The following is a 25,369-nucleotide window of genomic DNA, read 5'->3' as shown; positions in this document are numbered from 1 at the left end:
ATTATAATGACCTCTGTTTTTTCAGGGTTAAGTAAAAAGATAATTAGCGCTCATCCAGGTTTAATGTCACGGACAACAGTAACTTGATTTATCTACTTGTCTGGTCTGATCAGGTTATAGCGATAAATACAGTTGTGTAATCATCTGCGTAACAGTGAAACTTAATGCCATGTTTCTAATAATGTTACCTAAAGGCAGCATGTATAGTGTAAACAAAATGGGGCCCGAGGAACCGACCCTTGTGGCACGCCGCAACTAACTCTGGAATTATTTGATGATTGTTGGTTTACATTAACAAACTGGTACCTATTAGATAAATAGGATTTAAACCAGCAGAGGGCTGCTCCTCTAATGCCTATGTCCATTCTAATCTCTGCAGTAAAGATACTGTGGTCGATAGTGTCAAAAGCGCACTCAGGTCCAATAAGACCAGGATCCAGACCAAACCATCGTCAGCAGCTAATAACAAGTCATTAGTTACTTTGACTAACGCAGTTTCAGTGTCTATGATGAGCACGAAAGCCAGACTGGAAGTGTTCAAATAAACTATTGTCCTGTAAATGCTGACACAGCTGTTTAACTACCACTCTTTCAAGAACTTTTGAAGAGGAAGGGTAAATTAGATATAGGTCTGTAACTGACCAGGAGGTCAGGATCTAGAGTAGGTTTTTCAGAAGTGGTTTAATAACTGCAAATTTAAAAGATTGTGGCACGTAGCCAGTAACTAGTGAGGTAGTAATTATAGTTAGAATTGTGTCAATAGTTAGGGGCAGAGTCTGTTTAAAAAGTTTGGTTGGGATTTGGGTCTAAGAGGCAGGTCGATGGTTTGGAGGACATAATGATAGATGCTACAGCAGCTCCATCTACAGTAGTGAAATTATCTAACATTGTAGGGGGGTTTAGAAGAGATTCTTGGTTAGTAGCCTGTGCTTTGTCAGACCTAATATTTGGAAGTAGTTCATCTATTTTGTTCCTAATAGTTGAGATTTTATCGTTAAGAATTGTAGGAAGTCATCACAGCTGAGAGTAAGTGGGATAGAGGGTTCTACTGAACTGTGACTGTTTTGTCAGCCTGGCAACAGTGCGGAACAGGAATCTAGGGTTATTCTTGTTTTTCTCGATTAAGGCTGAGTAGTAACTAGTTTTAGCCTTACGCAGGGCCTGCTTATAGGCCAATCAGCTGTTTTTCCAGGCACTAAAGAATGCTCTGAGCTGGAACGGCGCCATAGCCTCTCTATTTACGTGCTGCTTGTTTAAAGGAACGTGTTCGGCACTATACCAAGGAGAAGCTGGCCTTGGCTTAACAATCCTCGGCGTGAGGGGGGCAACTACATCCATAGCAGTCTGTAGTGTAGCATGGCACTACATCTCACAAACTCATCACATGCAGCAGGACTAGACATGTTCTCTACATAATCAGACAACAGGGAAGGAAATATTGGCTGAATTATCTCTCTATACCTTGAGACAGAATGATCACATAACGTCCTTTTCATCTGAGCTTTAATCACAGGTGTAGACTTATCCTCAAGCACAAACTGAAAGGTAATTAAAAAGTGGTCTGAGAGTAAGGGGGTTATGGGGGAGGACAACAAGGTCACTAATCTCAATACCATATGTTAAGATCAGATCCAGGGTGTGCTTGTGACGGTGAGTTGGTTTATTTACATTTTGAACAAAGCCAATCCCATCTAATAGGCCACTAAAAGCTCCACTAAAAGAGTCATTGTCATTATCGACATGAATGTTAAAGTCCCCAACTATTAAAATCCTATCCCAGTTTAACACTACAGTGGATAAAAAGTCAGAGAATTCTGATAAAAACTGTGAGTAAGGACCAGGAGGGCGATAGACCACTACAAATAGAACTGTTTTTTTGTTTTTCCAATTGGGATCAGTAATTGACAGAAATAAACTTTCAAAGGATTGATAAGTGTGATTAGTTTTAGGGTTCAGACCTAAACTAGAGTGTGAAATTACTGCCACTCCTCCACCTCGACCAGTGCTTCTAGCTGTGTGAAAGTTCACATGACTTGGTGGCGTGGATTCATTTAGTCTCACATATTCGTTTTGCTGAAGCCAGGTTTCTGTCAGAGCCAAAATATCAATTTTATGGTCACCAATTAAGTCATTTAATAACAGAGATTTGGGATGAAATAGACCTAATGTTTAGTAATCCACATTTAATAGTTTATTAGATGTCCTTTTAATTTGACTTTTAATTTGACTGCAATCCGGAACTATTTGTATTAAATTATTTGGGTCTCACTCCTAAGTCTCTATAGGGTTAGGTTTTTGAGTCTCTACTGCACGAGGACAGACACAGTCTCTATCTTCTTTCCTAAACACTGGATGTGTGACAGCTCGGGAGGAAGTGAGTGATTAACAGAGAAGTGTTTTACACTACAACTCTGCTCCCGGGCCCCCACTCTGAAGGGTCACTTTGGAAGACAAAGGCTAGCGGCCAGATTGTGAGCTAAAATACAGGCACCCTCCCAAGTGGGATGTACTGCCGTCTCTCTGCGAATGAGCCCGGGCTTTCCCCCAGAACGCACGCCAATTGTCAATAAAAACAATGTCGTTTTTCTGGGCACCATCTAGACAACCAGCGGTTAAATGATGAGAACCTAGAGTACATCTCATCATTGACCAAATTGGGGCAGGGGTCCAGAGAATACTACGGTGTCAGCCATCGACCTAGCAAGTTTACACACCGAGGCTACATTCAATTTAAGAACCTCAGATTGTCTCCGCCGGGCGTCGTTACCACCTGCGTGAATAACGATCCGCGAAACCTAGTCCTACTCTGCTGTAAAAGCCTAAGGTTTCCTTCGATGTCACCGACTCTGGCCCCTGGGTACACCTGACAGACACCGCTGGGAGCTTCACGTCTCTGACTATGGAGCTGCCAATTACGAGTGTATCCGGTTCAGCCGGGGTGTCGCTGAGGGATCAAACCTATTACAGACGGGAAGCTGTTGGTGCACTAAGTTTTTGCGTTTAGCACTGCGCTTCCCCCCGTACTGGTCACAAATCCGTCCCTGGTCTCTCCCCGGCTGCACGGGACTCGCTGGGGGGCTAACCACGCTAACATTCCTGCTACTACAAGCACGACCTGCGGTCCCTGCTGCTACCTGGGTATAGCTAGGTTTAGCCTTAGCCTCCAAAGTGCAGAGCCGTGCTTCTAACTCAGAAACCCTGGCCTCCAACCCTGACACTAAACTACACTTCCTACAGCTGCTTCTATCCTCAGTAAAGGAGGCAGGGAGCTCACTAACATACAGCACACTGAGCAGAACAGACGGAAGAAGGTGAAGGCAGAGGGCTAGCCATAGCTCGGTTAAGCAAGGCTAGCGGAGCTAAAGGAAAAGTTGTTTTTTAATCTATGAACAAACTTTGAACAAACTTTTTAGCTAGGATCAGATGTATGTTGGCTCCGGGTGTGTACTGAGCCAACCAGAGACTAAATTTAACCAAGTATTAAGTTAAATCGTGGAATAAAAACGACTGAAGAGCACTAGGAAAAGAGCGACTGGCGGCAACGCAACAAGCAAACAATACACTCACCGGACGTGACGTCAGCAGATAATCCAGTTTGTCCCAATAGGAACAGACGTACAGGACGGACCAATAGGAACAGACGTACAGGACGGACCAATAGGAACAGACGTACAGGACGGACCAATAGGAACAGACGTATGGAATCTGTTGAGTAAGTTTGTGAAACAACAGAAGATGATAAAACAGAGCGTGATGTGTGTGTGTGTGTGTGTGTGTGTGGGTGGGGGGGGGGCTGTGCATGTATGACCACTGATTCTGTGTTTGTCGGTGCACCCACGCATTCATTTATGTCATCAAATATTTCTACAACATTTATTTCATCCAGAGTTGCATTAATTCTTGGTAAAGGTGAAGAATTAGTCTACGTTCAGATGCAGGTAAATGTGACCTGGATCTGATCTGTTCCAGACAGTCTGAACAGCACTCATCTGACCCAGACCACTTCCATATGTGGTCCTGAATCTGACCCAGACCACTTCCATATGTGGTCCTGAATCTGACCCAGACCACTTCCATATGTGGTCCTGAATCTGACCCAGACCACTTTCATATGTGTGTCTGTGTGGTCACATATTCCATCAGGACCTCTTTAGTGCATGTGGGTCACTTCAGGACCTCTTTAGTGCATGTGGGTCACTTCAGGACCTCTTTAGTGCATGTGGGTCACTTCAGGACCTCTTTAGTGCATGTGGGTCACTTCAGGGTCATGTTCTTTAACCCTTAAAGACCCAAAGTTGCCCATACTGATCTAATACCAACTTTTTACAATAAAATTAAAATTAAAATTTGGTTTGAAGTCATTATTCTAGGTTCTTATTAATGATAATAATGGATTAGATTTCTATAGGGCTTTCTATGAACACATACTCAGAGCGTGCACAGTGGATCCATTCTTCTTTCGCTCTCACATCCTCCCTCTGGTGGTGGTGAACTCCATCTGTATCCACAGCTGCCCTGGGGGGGCAGACTGACAGAAGCAATGGCTGCCAATCTGCGCCTATGGCCCTCCCACCACCGAACATTCACACACATTCACACACCAGTGTGAGTGGCACTGGAGGCAAGGGGGGGGGGGGGTACATGGACAGCAACCCTTTGGTTATTGGACAACCTCTGCTATACCATCTGAGCCATGGCCGCCCTGTACAGGTTCTATTGTTTGACTGTAGATCCCAGTTGGGCTGAACGTGGAACCTGAACTCTGACACCTTTGACTCTAAATAACTTCAGTGTCATTTTTGTACTTTCCAAGTTCATGCTGTGGACAAATGAGAAGCTTTGGTGGGTTTGGCCCATGGGCCGTATGTTTCCCACTGCTGGAGTCGCTCTATGGACAGGTCTGTCCAGGTATTGTATGGAGGTGTGTTCAGTGCCGTACGTTAGTGATGTGTGATCAGTGGGTTTTTACTGTGGTCGGGTCGGGTCAGATAATTCCACAAAAGCCCCACCCGTCTGACTGCATCAGTACTAGACTGTAAAGTGAAAGTGAAACCTAGAGTCGTTTCACTAATTCCTCTGAACCTCCAGCTGTTGTGCAGATAGTTCTCCTTTTCCCCACCTTCAGAAACTTTAATTTGAGGGAGCAGGACCTGTGTTTACCACCCCACCCCAGAACCAGGTCAGATCAGCTTGATCACGTGACTAAATCCAATCTGATCTTCTAAAAAGTACCAGATCGGATCGGTTCACCCCTAAACAGGGTTCAGATCCAGTTGATTGTGCATCCATCCATTATCTGCACAGGTGGACAGTCCAAACAGCTGGACCTGTGGAAGACATGGACTCTCCCTGGACTCTGTTGGACCTGTTTATACTGCCCCCCCCCTCATTTCCACATATACTTTCATTACTTTCCCTTCAGGACTGATCACATATTTCAGCTGGAATGGAACAAGATTATAGCCCAAACGTATCTTTTCAGATCCCGTTCCCTCCATTTGAACAGTATTTTCATATCAGATATCAGCGTCTGCAGGAGATAAAACCCAGACTGAGGAGCGTTGGAGTTGTCCTCTTTGCAGAACTAGAGGCTCAAGAGGGTCAGCTCAGATTCTTCTAAGTAGCTCACTTTATGACAAATTACAAGGCTATAATGCAAGTTTTGATAGCATGAATATATCAGCAATTTGGTTGTGTCTGACCACAGTCCATCTGTGATGCACTCTTCCTCAGAAGTGGAAAATGACAGCAGCTCCTGCAGCTCCTGTCGTCTGCTTTGATGTTCCTAAGTACGCCTCAGTAGTGGCCTCTTCTAGCTCATCCTCTGGAAATCAACCACAAACTCACGCACACATAATAGTCCCACAGTAGTCATATAATATAGTCATATATAATAGTCATATATAATAGTCATATATCATAGTCTGTATAACAGTCAGAGGCCAAGTGTGTTTGCTTTGATGCTTTTAGAGCAGGGCTGGCAAACATGCGGCCCAGGGACCAAATCGGTCCCCCAAGGGTCCGGTCTGGTCTGGTCCAGGCCAGTCTGGTCCAGGCCAGTCTGGTCCGGTCCGGTCCGGCCCGTGGGATGAATCTGATCTGCCTTGGCGGAGGTCTGTGCTGTCGGAGTGCTTTTCTAGTTCAGTTCTGTTCCTGGTCCGGCCCAGTGCAGATCAGATATGGCAGGGCTGTCAAACTCCTGTTCTTTCAGGTTCCGCATTCAGCCCAGTTTGATCTCCAGTGGGCCGGACCAGTCAAATAATAGCATAAAAGCCATAAATACTGACAATGCCACATTTTTTTAATGCAAAAAATAACATTATATTATGAAAGGTGTCCATTTTACAAACTGTCCAAACAAAAAACCTGAAAAACCTGAAAAAAACTGAATGTCTGGGGGAAAATAAGAAGAAATAAATATTAGAAATTTATCAATATGTGCTTCAATTTATGATTTCTACATGTGCATTACAGATCACATCTACCAAGACACAAAACAGACAGAATGTTGTTCAAATGGCACTTATTGTTCTGTAGACATTTCAGGTTGTTCATATTTGTTCAGGTTATTGACATTTATTTTTAAAGGAGATCAGAATTTAATGTTCTGTGCAATAAATCAAAGACAAAATTTGGTGTTGCCATTATTTATGGGCATAACGTCATATTATTTTTTTTCACATTAAACCAGGAAGAACATTTGGAGTCATTATTTGTAGGTTATTACGCTGTTATTTTGAGTTCAACGCCCTTGACTGGTAATATCTTCTGCACTTTGCGAAGTCATCCCGTGGGCCGGATTGGACCCTTTGGTGGGCCGGTTTGGCCCCTGGGCCGCATGTTGGACACCTGTGAGATATGGAACCTGAACGAACATGAGTTTGACGGTTCTGTTTCAGACTGACTGTAGGTGTGAAGAACACAAACACTGTTCTGCAGGTTGAATATGTGCATTGGGAAACTGTACTTGCTTCATGACCTCCGCTAAGGAACAGCAGAGGTTATGTTTTCATTAGGTTCGTCTGTCTGTCTGTCTGTCTGTCTGTCTGTCTGTCTGTCTGTCTGTCTGTCTGTCTGTCTGTCTGTCTGTCTGTCTGTCTGTCTGTCTGTCTGTCTCTCTGTGTGCAAGACAGCTGAAAAAGTTACGGATTGTGTTAAAGCTGGAACTAGAATCACACAGAAAGCGCAGACCTCCACCAAGGCAGATCAGTGCCCTGGGTTTGGATGAAATTTTCAGGAAATGTTGATACTGGCACAAGGAACAAATGATTAATTTAGGTGGTGATGGGGGTGGGGGGGGGGTCTGCCTTCGCAGGAGTCTGTGCTCAGTTTAACCTTTTCATGCATGAATTATGAGATCCTTCGTCAATATTCTTTTCTTAAATGTTTTTGTTCCTCTATAGGCATGAAAAAAACAATGCAATTGATTTTTTTTTTTTTTTTTTTTTTTTTATGAACCTGTCTTTCATGGAGTCACAAAAATGTGCACTCAGCTGGACACCATGTGTTAAGTTTGAAGCAAAGAAACATGTATTTAAAACTCATCATCAGAAAGTGATAAACTGTGTGAAAACTATGAAATAAAAACATTTTAATGCCTCTAATTGCTAAATCACTAATGTTTTCTCACATTTTCTCATACTCTAATATTAGTTATTACCCATTTCATGGAGATAATATCCTCCTGAGACCCAGGAAACTGACGGTTTTAGCTTTTTTACATAAAATTTGTCTTGATTGGAAACTGCATAATGCAACAGTTTCCATGCTACATTTTTAAAATAATTTTTATTTATTGATTGACTTTTTGAATGGAATATCCTTTGCAATGCACAGCATTTTTAAAGTAAAACTGTCAAACTTTTGTCCCCTACAGAGGACAAAATACATTGCTGGGTCTCAGGAGGATATTACAGTCTAATAACAATTAGCAATTGATTCACACTAAAACATGTTAGTGCAGATCAGTGACCACTGTGCATGAAAGGGTTAACATGTGACTGAACATAATGTTCTGTTATTAGTGTCAGTAATCTCTGTATTTGAGTGGGTTAAGGTTAGTATTTACTTATTTTATTTACCTACATAATACACACCCACTCACATTCTTTCAAAGTTACAGTTAAATTACTGCTTTTCTTTTTTGGACACCTGTATTTTATTGGAGTATCAGTGGGACTCATGCGGCTCTAACTGGTCTTCAGTCTTGGACCCGTTGGCTCTCACTCTTCCCTCTTTGCTCACAGACCTCCCTGGCATTAACCAGCAGAACTTCTAGATATGAAATCTAATGGAGTGAATGTTTCCTGGTGAACCCTTTAAACTCACAGGTTCTTCACAGTTCCTGACACAATTAAAGTGCAAACAGAGTTCTTTGGATTCTTGGCTCCCTTCACTGACACTATTGTAATTCTTTTTCTGCTGAAGTTTCTGTACAGTCACATCCTGATTGTACTCCTAAGTCGTTTCAGCCGGTAAAGATAATTGCACATTAATAAAGCTCAAAGCCTCAGTGTTCTGTCTGACCACGGTGCGCTGTCATACATACTGGGTTCCTCTCAGGTTAGTGTAGAAAGAATGGAACAAAGATCTGTGTTGAAAAGAGCTGAAAAAGCTTCTTCCACTGGCTCTCATCTGTGCACACGCTTTTCACCATTAAAGAGGTGTCTCTATTATTCACATCAAATTAATAATGGTTCTTGTAATTACAACCGAATGTTTCTGAAAGTTCATTTGAATCGTGCCGTCCAAAGCACCTCTTTATTCCAGCTGTAGTTTGGTTCAATCTGCTCAAATATTCATACGTTTCAAATCCAGAATTCAGGTGAATCTGGTCCTCTGAGTCTGACAAATGAAGCCAGGGTTTTTTCTGAACGGATGTGTGCCTCTGCTTTGATTACTGTTCCTTTGTTCCTTTCATCCTCACTTCATGAATAAAGTAATCAGCAGGGTTAAGTGAACGGCCTTAAATGGGCCTGATTGGAAACGGCAATTTACAGCAGCATTTTACTCCAGCATTTTACACCAGCATTTTACTCCAGCATTTTACTCCAGCATTTTACTCCAGTATTTTACTCCAGTATTTTACTCCAGCATTTTACTCCAGTATTTTACTCCAGCATTTTACACCAGTATTTTACACCAGCATTTTACACCAGCATTTTACACCAGCATTTTACAGCAGCATTTTACACCAGTATTTTACTCCAGCATTTTACACCAGCATTTTACTCCAGCATTTTACAGCAGCATTTTACACCAGTATTTTACACCAGCATTTTACTCCAGCATTTTACAGCAGCATTTTACAGCAGCATTTTACACCAGCATTTTACACCAGTATTTTACACCAGCATTTTACTCCAGCATTTTACACCAGCATTTTACAGCAGCATTTTACAGCAGCATTTTACACCAGCATTTTACTCCAGCATTTTACACCAGCATTTTACTCCAGCATTTTACACCAGCATTTTACTCCAGCATTTTACACCAGCATTTTACACCCGTATTTTACTCCAGCATTTCACTCCAGCATTTTACAGCAAAGCCCAGGTTAATGAAAACTTAACTTTCCTTTCCCTGTTCTTTCTTTCCTTTCCTTTTCTTTTCTTTCTTTCCTTTCCTTTCCTTTCCTTTCCTTTCCTTTCTTCCTTTCCTTTCCTTCCTTTCCCTGTTCTTTCTTTCCTTTCCTTTCCTTTTCTTTTCCTTTTCTTTTCTCCCTTTCCTTTCCTTTTCTTCCTGTCCTTTTCTTTCTTTCCTTTCCTTTTCTTTTCCTTTCCTTTTCTTTCCTTTCCTTTCCTTTCCTTTCCTTTCTTTCCTTTTCCTTTCTTTCTTTTTCTTTCCTTTCCTTTCCTTTTCCTTTCCTTCCCTTTCCTTTCTTTCCTTTCCTTTCTTTCCTTTCCTTTCCTTCCTTTTCTTCTTTCTTTTCTTTCTTTCCTTTCCTTTTCTTTCCTTTCCTTTCCTTTCCTTCCTTTCCTTTCCTTTCCCTGTTCTTTCTTTTCCTTTCTTTCTTTCCTTTCCTTTCCTTTTCTTTCTTTCCTTTCCTTTTCTTTCTTTCCTTTCCTTTTCTTCCTTCCTTTCCCTGTTCTTTCTTTCCTTTCCCTGTTCTTTCTTTCCTTTCTTTTCCTTTCCTTTCTTTTCTTTCTTTCCTTTCCTTCTTTCCTTCCTTTCCTTTCCTTTCCTTTCTTTCTTTCCTTTCCTTTTCTTTCTTTCCTTTCCTTTTCTTTCCTTTTCTTTCTTTCCTTTTCTTTCCTTTCCTTTTCTTTTCTTTTCTTCCTTTCCTTTCCTTCTTTTCCTTTCCTTTCCTTTCCTTTTCTTTCTTTCCTTTCCTTTTCTTTCTTCCTTCCTTTCTTTCTTTCCTTCTTTTCCTTTCTTTCCTTTCCTTTCCTTTTCTTTCTTTCCTTTCCTTTTCTTTCTTTCCTTTCCTTTCTTTCCTTTTCTTTCTTTCCTTTCCTTTCCTTTTCTTTTCTTTCTTCTTTCCTTTTCTTTCCTTTCCTTTCCTTTCCTTTCCTTTCCTTTCCTTTCCTTTCTTTCTTTCCTTTCCTTTTCTTTCTTTCCTTTCCTTTCTTTCCTTTTCTTTCTTTCCTTTCCTTTCTTTCCTTTTCTTTCTTTCCTTTCCTTTCCTTTTCTTTCCTTTTCTTTCTTTCCTTTCTTTCCTTTCCTTTCCTTTTCTTCCTTTCCTTTCCTTTTCTTTCTTTCCTTTCCTTTCCTTCCTTTCCTTTCCTTTCCTTTCCTTTTCTTTCCTTTCCTTTCCTTTCCTTTCTTTCTTCCTCTCTTCCAGGTCAGTGGGGTCAGTGTGTCGGTGCAGAATGTGGTTCCGGTGGCTTTCAGACCAGAACCATATGGTGCGTCCACTCAGAGGGTTGGACCACCCACCACTCTCGTTGCCAGCACATGCTCAAACCTGAAGGCCGCCGTCGCTGCTTTAAGGTGTGTGAGTGGCACCAGGACCTGTTTGAGTGGGAGCTGTCGGACTGGGGGGCCTGCCTTCTGCTCCCCTTCTTTTCCAACGAGCTCCAGCTGAGGACGGCCGAGTGCGTCACGGCGCAGCACGGCATCCAGAGGCGGAGAGTCCACTGCGTGCGCGCCTCCAACCGGACGGCGGTCACCTCCAGGATCTGCGAGTTCTTCTCTCAGAGACCCCCCCTGGAGCAGGCCTGCCTCATCCCCTGCCCGCAGGACTGCGTGGTCTCGGACTTTACGTCCTGGTCCGGCTGCAGCAGAACCTGCGGCGCCGGAACGCAGCATCGGACTCGACACGTGTTAGCCACGCCCATGTACGGAGGGGCCGACTGCCCCAACCTGACGGAAACCAGGACCTGCGCTCACCCTGCGGACTGCCCCGTGGGGGAGGGGCAGTTCCAGTACAGCCTTAAAGCCGGGGCCTGGACCCCCTGCAGACTCCCCCACCAGAAGGAGGCCCTGCTGAGTGGGCGCACCACCGTGGACTTCAGCTCCAGCTCACAGGAGAACAACACTGTGCTGCTCCACGCACACGCCTCCCAACAACAACACCAACACCAGAACCAGAACCAACACCAGAACCAACACCAGAACCAACACCAGAACCAACACCAACACCAGAACCAACACCAACACCAGAACCAACACCAGAACCAACACCAACACCAGAACCAACACCAGAACCAACGCCAACACCAGAACCAACACCAGAACCAACGCCAACACCAGAACCAACACCAGAACCAACACCAACACCAGAACCAACACCAACACCAGAACCAACACCAGAACCAACACCAACACCAGAACCAACACCAGAACCAACACCAACACCAGAACCAACACCAACACCAGAACCAACACCAACACCAGAACCAACACCAACACCAGAACCAACACCAACACCACCATCATCACCATCCTCATCCTTTAGGCCAAAACAAGTACCCCATGTCATGGGAACTGGAGGTGGGATACCAGACCCGACAAGTCCGATGCACACGGAGCGACGGCAAGAACGTCATGTTGAGGTAGGACAGTGACCTGTGTGTGTGTGTGTGTGTGCGTGTGTGTGTGTGTGTGTGTGTGTGTCCGTACACAGCTGACTGTATTTTTGCTCAGTGAACAGACCAGTGTAAACAGTGACATTAACAGTCACAAACAGTAATATTTTATCACATATCAGTCATTTTTAATCCAATATCCTGACAATCACGTTTTAGAAATATTAACTTGGATCACCTGTGGTTGAGGGCGGAGTTAGAGAAATAGTAAAGCAGAAATCACGAAGCTCCGCCCACCCTCCTCCTCCAGCGAGTTTCTTGTACCAAGGGTCCAACATGAGTCTGTTTCAGGGGGTCAAACTGGTGTCAGTGCCCCAGGGTGACAGTAATGAGCCTTAAGAGTGGAAACAGCAGGAATAGAACAGAAGAAAGAAGAAGAAGAAGAAGTCTGATCTGATCCACTGGAGAAACATGGACATGTTTGTGTCTGCTCATTAAACATGGACATGTGTCTGTTCATTGTTTCAGAGCAGATTCATCTGTTTTCTGATGAAATGTCAGCTTTATTTCCTTTCTAATGTCAATCTTGATTCTGTGTTGCATGGCTGCTGTCGTCAAATATTCAAGTTACAACTCATAATTGTACTTTGGTATCACTAAATGAATCTGAATCAGTTGATTAATACTGAATCAAATCAAATCGCAATTAATCGACTCAGAACCTTACAAATCGAAATCGAATCGATTAAGGACATCGGCCATGATACCCAGGCCTAGTTGTTTTGAATCCAGAATAAATAGAATGATGTGAGGAGTGTTCTTCATCCTGTGCCACTGTAGTGCAGAGGTTTTAAACTGCTGTTGTTGTGTTGGATGTTGTCAGGTTCTTCTTCACTGTCTGTTTGACAGAACACTTACAGCCTGTTCTTTCAGGGGTACACATTTACCAGGCTCTGAAAATGAATATGGATTTCCCACCTGACTGTTGCATCAGTCTGCTTTTCTAATTACAGTCTAATTGCGACTTGAAATTACAAAATAAGCATCGTAGTCATCTTAATAGTCAATTGTCCAAATGGTAATTGTGTGACTGATGTGTTTGTTGTGTCTTTAAATGAGCGCACAGACTTTGGCTGATGGTTAGTGTCAGATGGAACTGTTGAAGTGGACGCTGTGGACGTCATGTGTTCAGGACAAGAACCGTCATCTGCAGGAGGTTCTGAGGTTCTGTTCACACCCATGGATTCAGAGCTCTGTTCACACCTTTTTTAAATGGTTTTTATTCATTTTTTTTGTAAAATGTGAACAGGTCGCAGTCCTGAAGTGGGCAGAGTCAGAACTGTTCAGATCATTTCCTTCAGCAAAAAAACAAAGAACTCACTGGGAAGAGTTCTATTTAAAACCTGGTAAACAGGAGAAAAATAACATCAGATAAAATAAGATAAGATCAGATAAAATAAGATAAGATCAGATAAAATAAGATAAGATCAGATAAAATAAGATAAGATGACATTTAACGGCAGTGACATACAAGTGCAGAGAAAAAGACAGAAAAACCACAAACCAGTGAAAAATGAAAATATAGAGACAAATAAGAATTTGATATTTCTTTAAAAATATATGTCAATACAGAATTAGAATAAAAAAAATAAATATTATTATTAACATAAATGAGTTTGGAAGGAACAGATGAAGTGATTTGTATTTGATTTGTGTGTGGACCTAAAAACAGACTGAACTAATTAAAGTGACTGGAATGTGTGAAGTTCTGTCTGTGGGTTTGGGTTAGGAATATGTCTGTCTGTCTGTCTGTCTGCCTGTCTGTCTGTCTGCCTGTCTGTCTGCCTGTCTGTCTGCCTGTCTGTCTGTCTGCCTGTCTGTCTGCCTGTCTGTCTGTCTGTCTGCCTGTCTGTCTGTCTGTCTGCCTGTCTGTCTGCCTGTCTGTCTGTCTGTCTGTCTGCCTGTCTGTCTGTCTGCCTGTCTGTCTGCCTGTCTGTCTGTATGCCTGTCTGTCTGTCTGTCTGTCTGCCTGTCTGTCTGTCTGTCTGCCTGTCTGTCTGTCTGCCTGTCTGTCTGCCTGTCTGTCTGCCTGTCTGTCTGTCTGCCTGCCTGTCTGCCTGTCTGTCTGTCTGTCCTTGGTTCATTCCTTCTTTTTGCATCTGTTCATTTTTATCCTCCTCTCTCGTCTCCGTCTCTCTCTTCTTTGCATATCTGTTCATTTTTTGTCCTCTCGTGTCTGTTTTTCGTATATATATTCATTTTTTGTCCTCTTCTGTCTATATTTTTCGTATATATTCATTTTTTTTCCCTCTTGTGTCACAATTTGTCATATATATTCATTTTTTGTCCTCTTGTGTCTATATTTTTTCATATATATTCATTTTTTTCCTTCTGTCTCTCTATTTTTCATATATATTCATTTTTTTGTCCTCTTGTGTCTATATTTTTTCGTATATATTCATTTTTTATCCTCTTGTCTCTCTATTTTTTCGTATATATTCATTTTTTGTCCTCTTGTCTCTGTATTTTTCGTATATATTCATTTTTTGTCCTCTTGTCTCTGTATTTTTCGTATATATTCATTTTTTGTCCTCTGGTGTCTCTATTTTTTGTATATATTCATTTTTTGTCCTCTGGTGTCTCTATTTTTCATATATATTCATTTTTTGTCCTCTTGTGTCTATATTTTTTCGTATATATTCATTTTTTTTCTTCTGTCTCTATTTTTCATATATATTCATTTTTTGTCCTCTGGTGTCTCTATTTTTCGTATATATTCATTTTTGTCCTCTTGTCTCTGTATTTTTCGTATATATTCATTTTTTGTCCTCTTGTCTCTGTATTTTTCATATATATTCATTTTTTGTCCTCTTGTCTCTGTATTTTTCGTATATATTCATTTTTGTCCTCTTGTCTCTTTATTTTTCGTATATATTCATCTTTGTCCTCTTGTCTCTCTGTTTCGTATATATTCATTTTTTGTCCTCTTGTCTCTGTATTTTTTGTATATATTCATTTTTTGTCCTCTTGTCTCTGTATTTTTTGTATATATTCATTTTTGTCCTCTTGTCTCTCTGTTTCGTATATATTCATTTTTTGTCCTCTTGTCTCTCTGTTTCGTGTATATATTCATTTTTTGTCCTCTTGTCTCTCTGTTTCGTATATATATTCATTTTTTGTCCTCTTGTCTCTGTATTTTTCGTATATATTCATTTTTTGTCCTCTTGTCTCTGTATTTTTCGTATATATTCATTTTTGTCCTCTTGTCTCTCTGTTTCTTATATATTCATTTTTTGTCCTCTTGTCTCTCTGTTTCGTATATATTCATTTTTTGTCCTCTTGTCTCTGTATTTTTCGTATATATTCATTTTTGTCCTCTTGTCTCTCTGTTTCGTATATATTCATTTTTTGTCCTCTTGTCTCTGTATTTTTCGTATATATTCATTTTTGTCCTCTTGTCTCTGTATTTTTCGTATATATTCATTTTTGTCCTCTTGTCTCTCTGTTTCGTATATATATTCATTTTTTGTCCTCTTGTCTCTCTGTTCTTATATATTCATTTTTGTCCTCTTGTCTCTCTGTTTCGTATATATATTCATTTTTTGTCCTCTTGTCTCTGTATTTTTCGTATATATTCATTTTTGTCCTCTTGTCTCTGTATTTTTCGTATATATTCATTTTTGTCCTCTTGTCTCTCTGTTTCGTATATATATTCATTTTTGTCCTCTTGTCTCTCTGTTTCGTGTATATATTCATTTTTGTCCTCTTGTCTCTCTGTTTCGTATATATATTCATTTTTTGTCCTCTTGTCTCTCTGTTTCTTATATATTCATTTTTTGTCCTCTTGTCTCTGTATTTTTCGTATATATTCATTTTTGTCCTCTTGTCTCTGTATTTTTCGTATATATTCATTTTTGTCCTCTTGTCTCTCTGTTTCGTATATATATTCATTTTTTGTCCTCTTGTCTCTCTGTTTCTTATATATTCATTTTTGTCCTCTTGTCTCTCTGTTTCGTATATATTCATTTTTGTCCTCTTGTCTCTGTATTTTTCGTATATATTCATTTTTGTCCTCTTGTCTCTCTGTTTCGTATATATATTCATTTTTTGTCCTCTTGTCTCTGTATTTTTCGTATATATTCATTTTTGTCCTCTTGTCTCTCTGTTTCGTATATATATTCATTTTTTGTCCTCTTGTCTCTGTATTTTTCGTATATATTCATTTTTGTCCTCTTGTCTCTGTATTTTTCGTATATATTCATTTTTGTCCTCTTGTCTCTGTATTTTTCGTATATATTCATTTTTGTCCTCTTGTCTCTGTATTTTTCGTATATATTCATTTTTGTCCTCTTGTCTCTGTATTTTTCGTATATATTCATTTTTGTCCTCTTGTCTCTGTATTTTTTCGTATATATTCATTTTTGTCCTCTTGTCTCTGTATTTTTCGTATATATTCATTTTTGTCCTCTTGTCTCTGTATTTTTCGTATATATTCATTTTTGTCCTCTTGTCTCTGTATTTTTCGTATATATTCATTTTTGTCCTCTTGTCTCTGTATTTTTTGTATATATATTCATTTTTTTTCCTCTTGTCTCTGTATTTTTCGTATATATTCATTTTTGTCCTCTTGTCTCTCTGTTTCGTATATATTCATTTTTTTTCCTCTTGTCTCTGTATTTTTCGTATATATTCATTTTTGTCCTCTTGTCTCTCTGTTTCGTATATATATTCATTTTTTGTCCTCTTGTCTCTGTATTTTTCGTATATATTCATTTTTGTCCTCTTGTCTCTCTGTTTCGTATATATATTCATTTTTTGTCCTCTTGTCTCTGTATTTTTCGTATATATTCATTTTTGTCCTCTTGTCTCTGTATTTTTCGTATATATTCATTTTTGTCCTCTTGTCTCTGTATTTTTCGTATATATTCATTTTTGTCCTCTTGTCTCTGTTTTTTTCGTATATATTCATTTTTGTCCTCTGTCTCTGTATTTTTCGTATATATTCATTTTTGTCCTCTTGTCTCTGTATTTTTCGTATATATTCATTTTTGTCCTCTTGTCTCTGTATTTTTCGTATATATTCATTTTTGTCCTCTTGTCTCTGTATTTTTCGTATATATTCATTTTTGTCCTCTTGTCTCTGTATTTTTCGTATATATTCATTTTTGTCCTCTTGTCTCTGTATTTTTTGTATATATATTCATTTTTTTTCCTCTTGTCTCTGTATTTTTCGTATATATTCATTTTTGTCCTCTTGTCTCTCTGTTTCTTATATATTCATTTTTGTCCTCTTGTCTCTGTATTTTTCGTATATATTCATTTTTGTCCTCTTGTCTCTGTATTTTTCGTATATATTCATTTTTGTCCTCTTGTCTCTGTATTTTTCGTATATATTCATTTTTGTCCTCTTGTCTCTGTATTTTTCGTATATATTCGTTTTTGTCCTCTTGTCTCTGTATTTTTTGTATATATATTCATTTTTTTTCCTCTTGTCTCTGTATTTTTCGTATATATTCATTTTTGTCCTCTTGTCTCTCTGTTTCTTATATATTCATTTTTGTCCTCTTGTCTCTGTATTTTTCGTATATATTCATTTTTGTCCTCTTGTCTCTCTGTTTCGTATATATTCATTTTTGTCCTCTTGTCTGCAGTCTGTGTACCAAGGACAGCTCCCCCTTGACCTTCCAGACGTGTGTGATGCCCAAAGACTGTCAGACGTCTGATTGGTCGCCGTGGAGTCCCTGCTCTAAAACCTGCCGCTCCACCGACCTGTCTCCTGGTTACCGCGTCCGGTCACGGATCATGACCCAGATCCCTGTCGGTGGGGGGAAACGATGCCCTCCCCGGGAGGAAAAAGAAGCCTGCAACATTCTGGGAGATTTACTTCCCAGCTGCCCCAGGTATTTCCTTCACCGTGACAGTCTGAGCATGTGCAGAAAACACTGAAAACCTCCTGGTGCACATGTTCATGCAAATTATGTCCAAGTCTGAAACCACATGGTCATTTATTAACAGCCCCCCCCCCAGAGAGGAGGGAAGGGCTATTGTTTGTTTGTTTGTTTGTTTGTTTACACTGTAGCAGCAAATCTATTGGTTGAATTCGTACATTTTTTTTTTATTAGTGATAGTTAACAAGACTTTGTGGACAGAAAAACAACAGCTCATAAACGAAGGGAAAATCAAACAAATAAACAAACCATAAACAACAACAACATCATATTACAATGAAAAAGATCATAAATGTAAAGAGCAACTAAATAATATAGGCTGGTTATGGACGACAGGGAAACGGGGAAGAGGGGGGTGAGAAAGAGAGAGGGGGGAAATAGTAATAGTTGTAATAAGACAAAATATATAATAATAATAATAATAATACCAGTAGTCTAATTTACTAGTTTTATTGTAGTGGCGGAGGCAGCTACAATACAACAAGTTAAATAATTTAATATTTGTAATAATGTATTTATATCAGTTACTATCAGTTTGAGTTTATATGAATTAATTTAGATGAAGAAGGCTATGGTTGAATTTATACATGTACCTAATTGGGTTTACAGATGACCACTGACCCAGAATAGATGTCATTACATTTTGGCAAAAGTAGGTCAAAGTTCATGTTTTTTTAGGAATTTTTACATTTTTATTTTCAAATAATTTTTGTTGTTTTCAGAAAAAATGCAAAGAGGAGATGAAATACAGTGGGGTTTGACAGTTACATTGTGCATAAATACACACACACACACACACACACACAATAAAACACCCCCCACCCCAACATCCTAGAACTAAACTCAGGCATTGCATCCATCGTTTAAAAGCGGTGAGGTCGACCCCACAGACACAGTCTAAGGAATTTATTGAAATGTTTTTCTCCATTTACTTATAATGGGTCAAATTTCAGATGTCTATAAAAACATTAATTTAGTTTCAGTTTCCTTCAAACTTGACACATATATAGAGGCAATAGATATGAGATCAGCACATGCACAGACACGATGACATCAGCTGGATCGATGCCAAAATAAGATACAATATGTGCGAGGGGCAGGGCTTATTGTGCCTGGAACCACTGGTTTAATTAGTTTTTTGTTTTTTTTTTCTGAGCTTCCTCACCTGAATAATTATGAGAGGAAGCTGGAGGCTGCAAATATTCATGACTTTACCAATAAATGACTTCAATGAAATGACCTTCATTGTTTTGTGGAACCTAAAAGAACCTCATGTACCGGGGGGTTCTGAGCCGATCAACAAGACCCAGATTAAAAAAAAAATAGAACAAACAAGACCCGGATTAAAGAGGAGCCAGCACACTTGACCTAGAACAGATAAGATATTTAAGATAACACTGTTTAATATGAGCTGGAACCCCTTTATATCATAGCTGTCAGCTATAAATCAGATAGAATAATACATACCTGAACACACAAAATAAGAGTCAAAAAGCCAGTTATGATTTCTGTTAGTCTATTGTTGTTCTGCCTGTTGTGGTATTTTATGTTTTGTGCTCCAAACTATATTCAAACGTAACCCTTTCATGCACAGTGGTCACTGCAGTGGACGGCTATTCAAGATGTTCTCTGGTATCCTCCTGAGACCCAGCAGTGCATCTGTGTCTTCTGTAGTGGACAAGAGTTTCACATCTTTACTTCAAAAATAAAGAAATGTCCACTGAAAAGGACATTATATATAAAAAATGTATCTGAAAAAACTGTTCCATCATGCTGTTTCCAATTAAGGTAATTATTTAATGTAAAATGGTGAAAATGTTTACTTACTGGGTCTCAGGAGGATTTTGGATTTTGTTGGTTTAGTTCCAGATCAGCTGACACAGTGGACACTTATGCATCATCCCATACACTGACATTCAGACCGTTACTGTAACTTTGCTTTTCTTGATAAACCTGATCTGCACTGACATGTTTGAGTGGAAATCAGTTGTTTGTTATTATTAGACTGTCATTAACAAAAGTTTTTTTTTTGTTTTTTTGCATATTATCTCCATGAAGTGAGTAATGACTAGTATTAGAGCATGTTAAAATGTGAGAAAACAATAGATTAACAGCATTAGAAATGTTTTTATTTCATAGTTTTCACACAGTATATCACTAAATACATTTGTATTTGCTTCAAATATAAAACACATGGGGTCCGGCTGAGTGGATATTTTTGCAACTCCATGGAAAATAATAGGTTCATAAGAAAATTTTCAATCCCATTGTTTTTTTCATGGATTTTTCATGAAATATCACCAACACTTTATGAACAGTTGGGTCATTATGAAAAATGAGCCCTGAATGTTTCACTGTTTCTTCATGTAAAATCTTTGTTCAGTAAAAATATATTTGGACACAAAACCAAAAACAGAATGAGATAACAGCGGCTGACATGGAGCCATTGTTGCAGAGGTGTTGGAGTTCCCAGCGTCTTTGGCCGGTTTTCATGCACTAGACAAAGTAGTCGATTGAGAATGCTTTTCCCTGCTGGTAGATTTGGTTTTATTTGTTCAATCTAGTCGGAGTGCCTCAGAGCAGGGGATTTACATGATTAGGGAAAACTCATTACAGAAATTAAGCTTTTGATAGATTACTACAGGCTGTTGTTGTGGTAAACTCCTCAAATATTGGGAGTTTCTGCACCGCTGCATTCCTCATATCTGAAACCAAACATTTGTCTAGAAGTTTCCAAATCAAAGCCATGGTTCCACTCTGTAAAAACACTCCTGTTCATTTGGCTGCGCTTTGTGTAGGCTGATACTTTATCCCTTTTTAAATACATTAATTGATCATTTTCTTTGTGAATTGCTTGCAGTTTTATCATGAAATTACCCAAATGGGATTAAGGTGAATCCTCCTCCAAACCTATCAGTGACGTCTTTAACCCTTTCATGCACAGTGGTCACTCCAGTGCACAGCTGTTCTCCAGCTGTTCTCTGGTGTATTCATAGGTTTTGTTGTTTTAGTTCCATATACTCTCTCTGTAGCACTTTGAGATTCTGCTGAATGAAAAGTGCTTTAGAAATGCAATTATTATTATTATCATTATATCTGCCAACACAGCGGACGTTCATGCATCATCCTGTCCACTGCAGTTCAGACCAGTACTGTAACTTTGCTGTTCTAGATAAACGTGATTAGAAGAAATACATTTTAAATCAATTGCTAATTCTTATTAGACTGTAATTAACACTTTTCTTAATAAAAAAAAATAAATTTTTGCATATTATCTCCATGAAGTTAGTAATAACTAGTATTAGAGTGTGTTCAAATGTGAGAAAACATCACATTATCTGCATGAAAAATGTTTTTGTTTCATAGTTTTTCTTCTTCCCACTCATTTTCAAGTGTAGAGGAATGATTTTGGAATTTTGAATTTGTATTTATTCTGTAAATGCTTGAAATAAACAAAAAATGAATGAATGAATGAATGAATGGTTTTCACACAGTTTATCACTTTCTGATGATGGGTTTTAAATTCTTTTCTTTGCTTCAAAAATTAAATGTGTGGTGTCCACCTGAGCAGACGTGTTTGTAACTCCATGAAAAACAGGTTCGTAAAAAAAAAAAAAAAAAAAAAAATTAAATTGCATTTTTTTTTAAATGCCTAAAGACGAATAAAAACACTCAGGAAAAAAATCTCAACTCAGGTTCTCGTAATTCATGCATGAAAGGGTTCAAGTGTCTGGTCCGTTCTACTGTGTGTCCTCTGCACATGCTCAGTGTGTGTGGTTTGTGTGTGTGTTTTCCGTCAGGTACCAGTGGAGGACCACCGACTGGGGAGAGTGTCGCGTCTCCCCCTTACTGAGCCAACAGGACCGGCGGCTGGCAAACATCAGTATTTTGTGTGGGGGGGGAGTCCAGACCAGGAAGACCTACTGTGTTCAGATCCCTGATGACTCAGCACCACATCACAGGAAGGAGGGTAAGAAAAACGGCCTTCATTCCAGCTGACCCAAGGCGACTGAACAGGTTAGAAAACACACTCCCAGCGTCGTCGGCTGTTGAAATAAAGTTTGAGCGTAAGTTATTAAGGTGACAAGTGACGCCAAGTCAATGGAGTTCATCATGTCTGACAGATGAGAAACAGGTGAATATTCAGCCGTTCAGGAGTGGATAAGAGCGTTTGTGTGGCGCATCTGTACGGGTTCAGGTGACGACAAAAACCACGAGGTCCTGTTAAAAATGAACAGGAAGACCTCAGTTTGAGCACAGCTGCGCAAAATGTCCGAACATTGTGCAACACTTGGCTGGATCCAAACAGGTCAACACTCTACAACAGTGTTTTTCAACCTTGGGGTCGGGACCCCACATAGGGTCACCTGGAATTCAAATGGGGTCGCCTGAAATTTCTAGTAATTGATAAAAAAAACACAAAAAAGGTACTAATAAAAAATCTATGGTGAGTTGACAGAGCCAATCCCAGTCCATAACAGACAAACTGAAGGTGAAACTGCAGCACTGTGCTTCTGTTTGTGTCACATGTTCACTGTGGTCAGTTTCAGATGCTGCAGCTCTTTCATCATTCATAGTTTCAGTTCTTGTTCAGTATTCATTGTCCTCCTTGTAAATCCCAGCTGGACTGACTGGACAGATCCTGAGCCTTTGTGCAGTAATCTACACCTGGATTTACTGCCTCTGTCCACAATAACAGACATTATACAGACTAAATGTCCACAATAATAGACATTATACAGACTAAATGTCCACAATAATAGACATTATATAGACTAAATGTCCACAATAATAGACATTATACAGACTAAATGTCCACAATAATAGACATTATACAGACTAAATGTCCACAATAATAGACATTATACAGACTAAATGTCCACAATAACAGACATTATACAGACTAAATGTCCACAATAATAGACATTATATAGACTAAATGTCCACAATAATAGACATTATACAGACTAAATGTCCACAATAATAGACATTATACAGACTAAATGTCCACAATAATAGACATTATACAGACTAAATGTCCACAATAATACACATTATACAGACTAAATGTCCACAATAAGAGACATTATACAGACTAAATGTCCACAATAACAGACATTATATAGACTAAATGTCCACAATAATAGACATTATACAGACTAAATGTCCACAATAATAGACATTATATAGACTAAATGTCCACAATAATAGACATTATACAGACTAAATGTCCACAATAACAGACATTATACAGACTAAATGTCCACAATAATAGACATTATACAGACTAAATGTCCACAATAATAGACATTATACAGACTAAATGTCCACAATAATACACATTATACAGACTAAATGTCCACAATAAGAGACATTATACAGACTAAATGTCCACAATAACAGACATTATATAGACTAAATGTCCACAATAATACACATTATACAGACTAAATGTCCACAATAACAGACATTATACAGACTAAATGTCCACAATAACAGACATTATACAGACTAAATGTCCACAATAATAGACATTATACAGACTAAATGTCCACAATAATAGACATTATATAGACTAAATGTCCACAATAATACACATTATACAGACTAAATGTCCACAATAACAGACATTATACAGACTGAATGTCCACAATAATAGACATTATACAGACTAAATGTCCACAATAATAGACATTATACAGACTAAATGTCCACAATAATAGACATTATACAGACTAAATGTCCACAATAATAGACATTATATAGACTAAATGTCCACAATAATAGACATTATACAGACTAAATGTCCACAATAACAGACATTATACAGACTGAATGTCCACAATAATAGACATTATATAGACTAAATGTCCACAATAATAGACATTATACAGACTAAATGTCCACAATAATAGACATTATATAGACTAAATGTCCACAATAATAGACATTATACAGACTAAATGTCCACAATAACAGACATTATACAGACTAAATGTCCACAATAACAGACATTATACGGACTAAATGTCCACAATAATAGACATTATACAGACTAAATGTCCACAATAACAGACATTATACAGACTAAATGTCCACAATAATAGACATTATACAGACTAAATGTCCACAATAACAGACATTATACAGACTGAATGTCCACAATAATAGACATTATACAGACTAAATGTCCACAATAATAGACATTATACAGACTAAATGTCCACAATAATAGACATTATACAGACTAAATGTCCACAATAACAGACATTATACAGACTGAATGTCCACAATAATAGACATTAAACAGACTAAATGTCCACAATAATAGACATTATACAGACTAAATGTCCACAATAATAGACATTATATAGACTAAATGTCCTCTAACATTCGCATTTATTTGAAATATAGTATAGAAAACTATTACATGATCAAAAACAAATTAATTTTAGCAAAAAAAAAAAAAGTCTCTGTTTTGAATGTCTGGGGTCGCCAGAAATGTGGGATGTTAAAATGGGGTCAGGAGTAAAAAAAGGTTGAAAACCACTGCTGTACAGGCTGTATCAAAAAAAAAAATAATTTTTTTTTGAAAAATTACTCCCAGTTCCGCATTTGATAATTCTTGGAATTTTCTTTTATGGACGTCAGCAGGTAGGGGATCATGGGGGTTAACCTAACCCTAACCCTAACCCTAACCCGTCCTGTCCTCAGTGACATTTTCAGGCCTAAACCAGTTGAATTACCTTTGAAAGGCAGGAGCAGCTGCCATGGGTAAACAAATGAAACAGACACGGTGTCCACAGTGTTGAAGCTGGAACTAGAAGCACTCAGAGAGCGCAGACCTCCACCAAGGCAGATCAGCGGACCCCGTGGCCCCTGTGCCCCCCCACCACCCCCAGTCACCACCAAAATGTAATGTGTGTGTGTGTGTGCTGGGTGCGATTTGTCAAAAACATGGGGGGAGGGGGCATCAGTATACGTGGGGGTGTGGTCCATAACTAACGCTGGCGTGAAATGAAAGTGAAACTTGACAGACCTTCAACGTCCAACTCCCAGGCTCTGTTCATCTGTTCTACAGCCTGTGTGTGTGAGACGGACGGACGGACAGAGCTTGTGGAAGTGTTCCAGAACTACTGGACACAGGCGGTTGTCTTTCACTGGGAACCCAAAGCGATCCCAAACAGGACTGTAATCATGGCAGGTTCATGTCATATCTGTCGTTAGTTTCCGGCCCACAGGCTGTAGATACTGTCGTCAGGCAGCGTCTGTCGTCCGTTACAAAACTTTCAATCATCTTCTTCTCCCAAACTACAATTCCAATTGACTTCAAACTTGGTATACAGCTTCTGTATGATGATGTCAGCAAAAGTTAGTGAAAATATTTGGATCTGGATCTGATTCTGGATTTGGTGCCACTTTGAAAACTGTCCCCATTATCAGAGACAGGAA

The 25,369-nt window shown here is 39.2% G+C and overlaps 1 protein-coding gene across 1 annotated transcript in view; it reads left to right on the top strand.

The window, feature by feature from the left end:
* The first annotated feature begins 5,986 nt into the window (after window positions 1-5,986).
* LOC115412785 (thrombospondin type-1 domain-containing protein 7B-like) overlaps window positions 5,987-25,369 on the top strand; it is a 61,072-nt gene continuing 41,689 nt past the window's right edge. The window contains exons 1-6 of the mRNA XM_030125447.1: window positions 5,987-6,083; window positions 10,784-11,582; window positions 11,635-11,683; window positions 11,857-11,996; window positions 17,621-17,869; window positions 21,718-21,887. Of these exons, the coding sequence (XP_029981307.1) occupies window positions 5,987-6,083; window positions 10,784-11,582; window positions 11,635-11,683; window positions 11,857-11,996; window positions 17,621-17,869; window positions 21,718-21,887 (1,504 nt within the window). The remainder of the gene's footprint in view (window positions 6,084-10,783; window positions 11,583-11,634; window positions 11,684-11,856; window positions 11,997-17,620; window positions 17,870-21,717; window positions 21,888-25,369) is intronic.

Source organism: Sphaeramia orbicularis, chromosome 21 (assembly GCF_902148855.1).
Source record: "Sphaeramia orbicularis chromosome 21, fSphaOr1.1, whole genome shotgun sequence".
Classification (NCBI taxonomy): domain Eukaryota; kingdom Metazoa; phylum Chordata; class Actinopteri; order Kurtiformes; family Apogonidae; genus Sphaeramia; species Sphaeramia orbicularis.
This window is presented reverse-complemented; position numbering and strand designations above follow the sequence as displayed.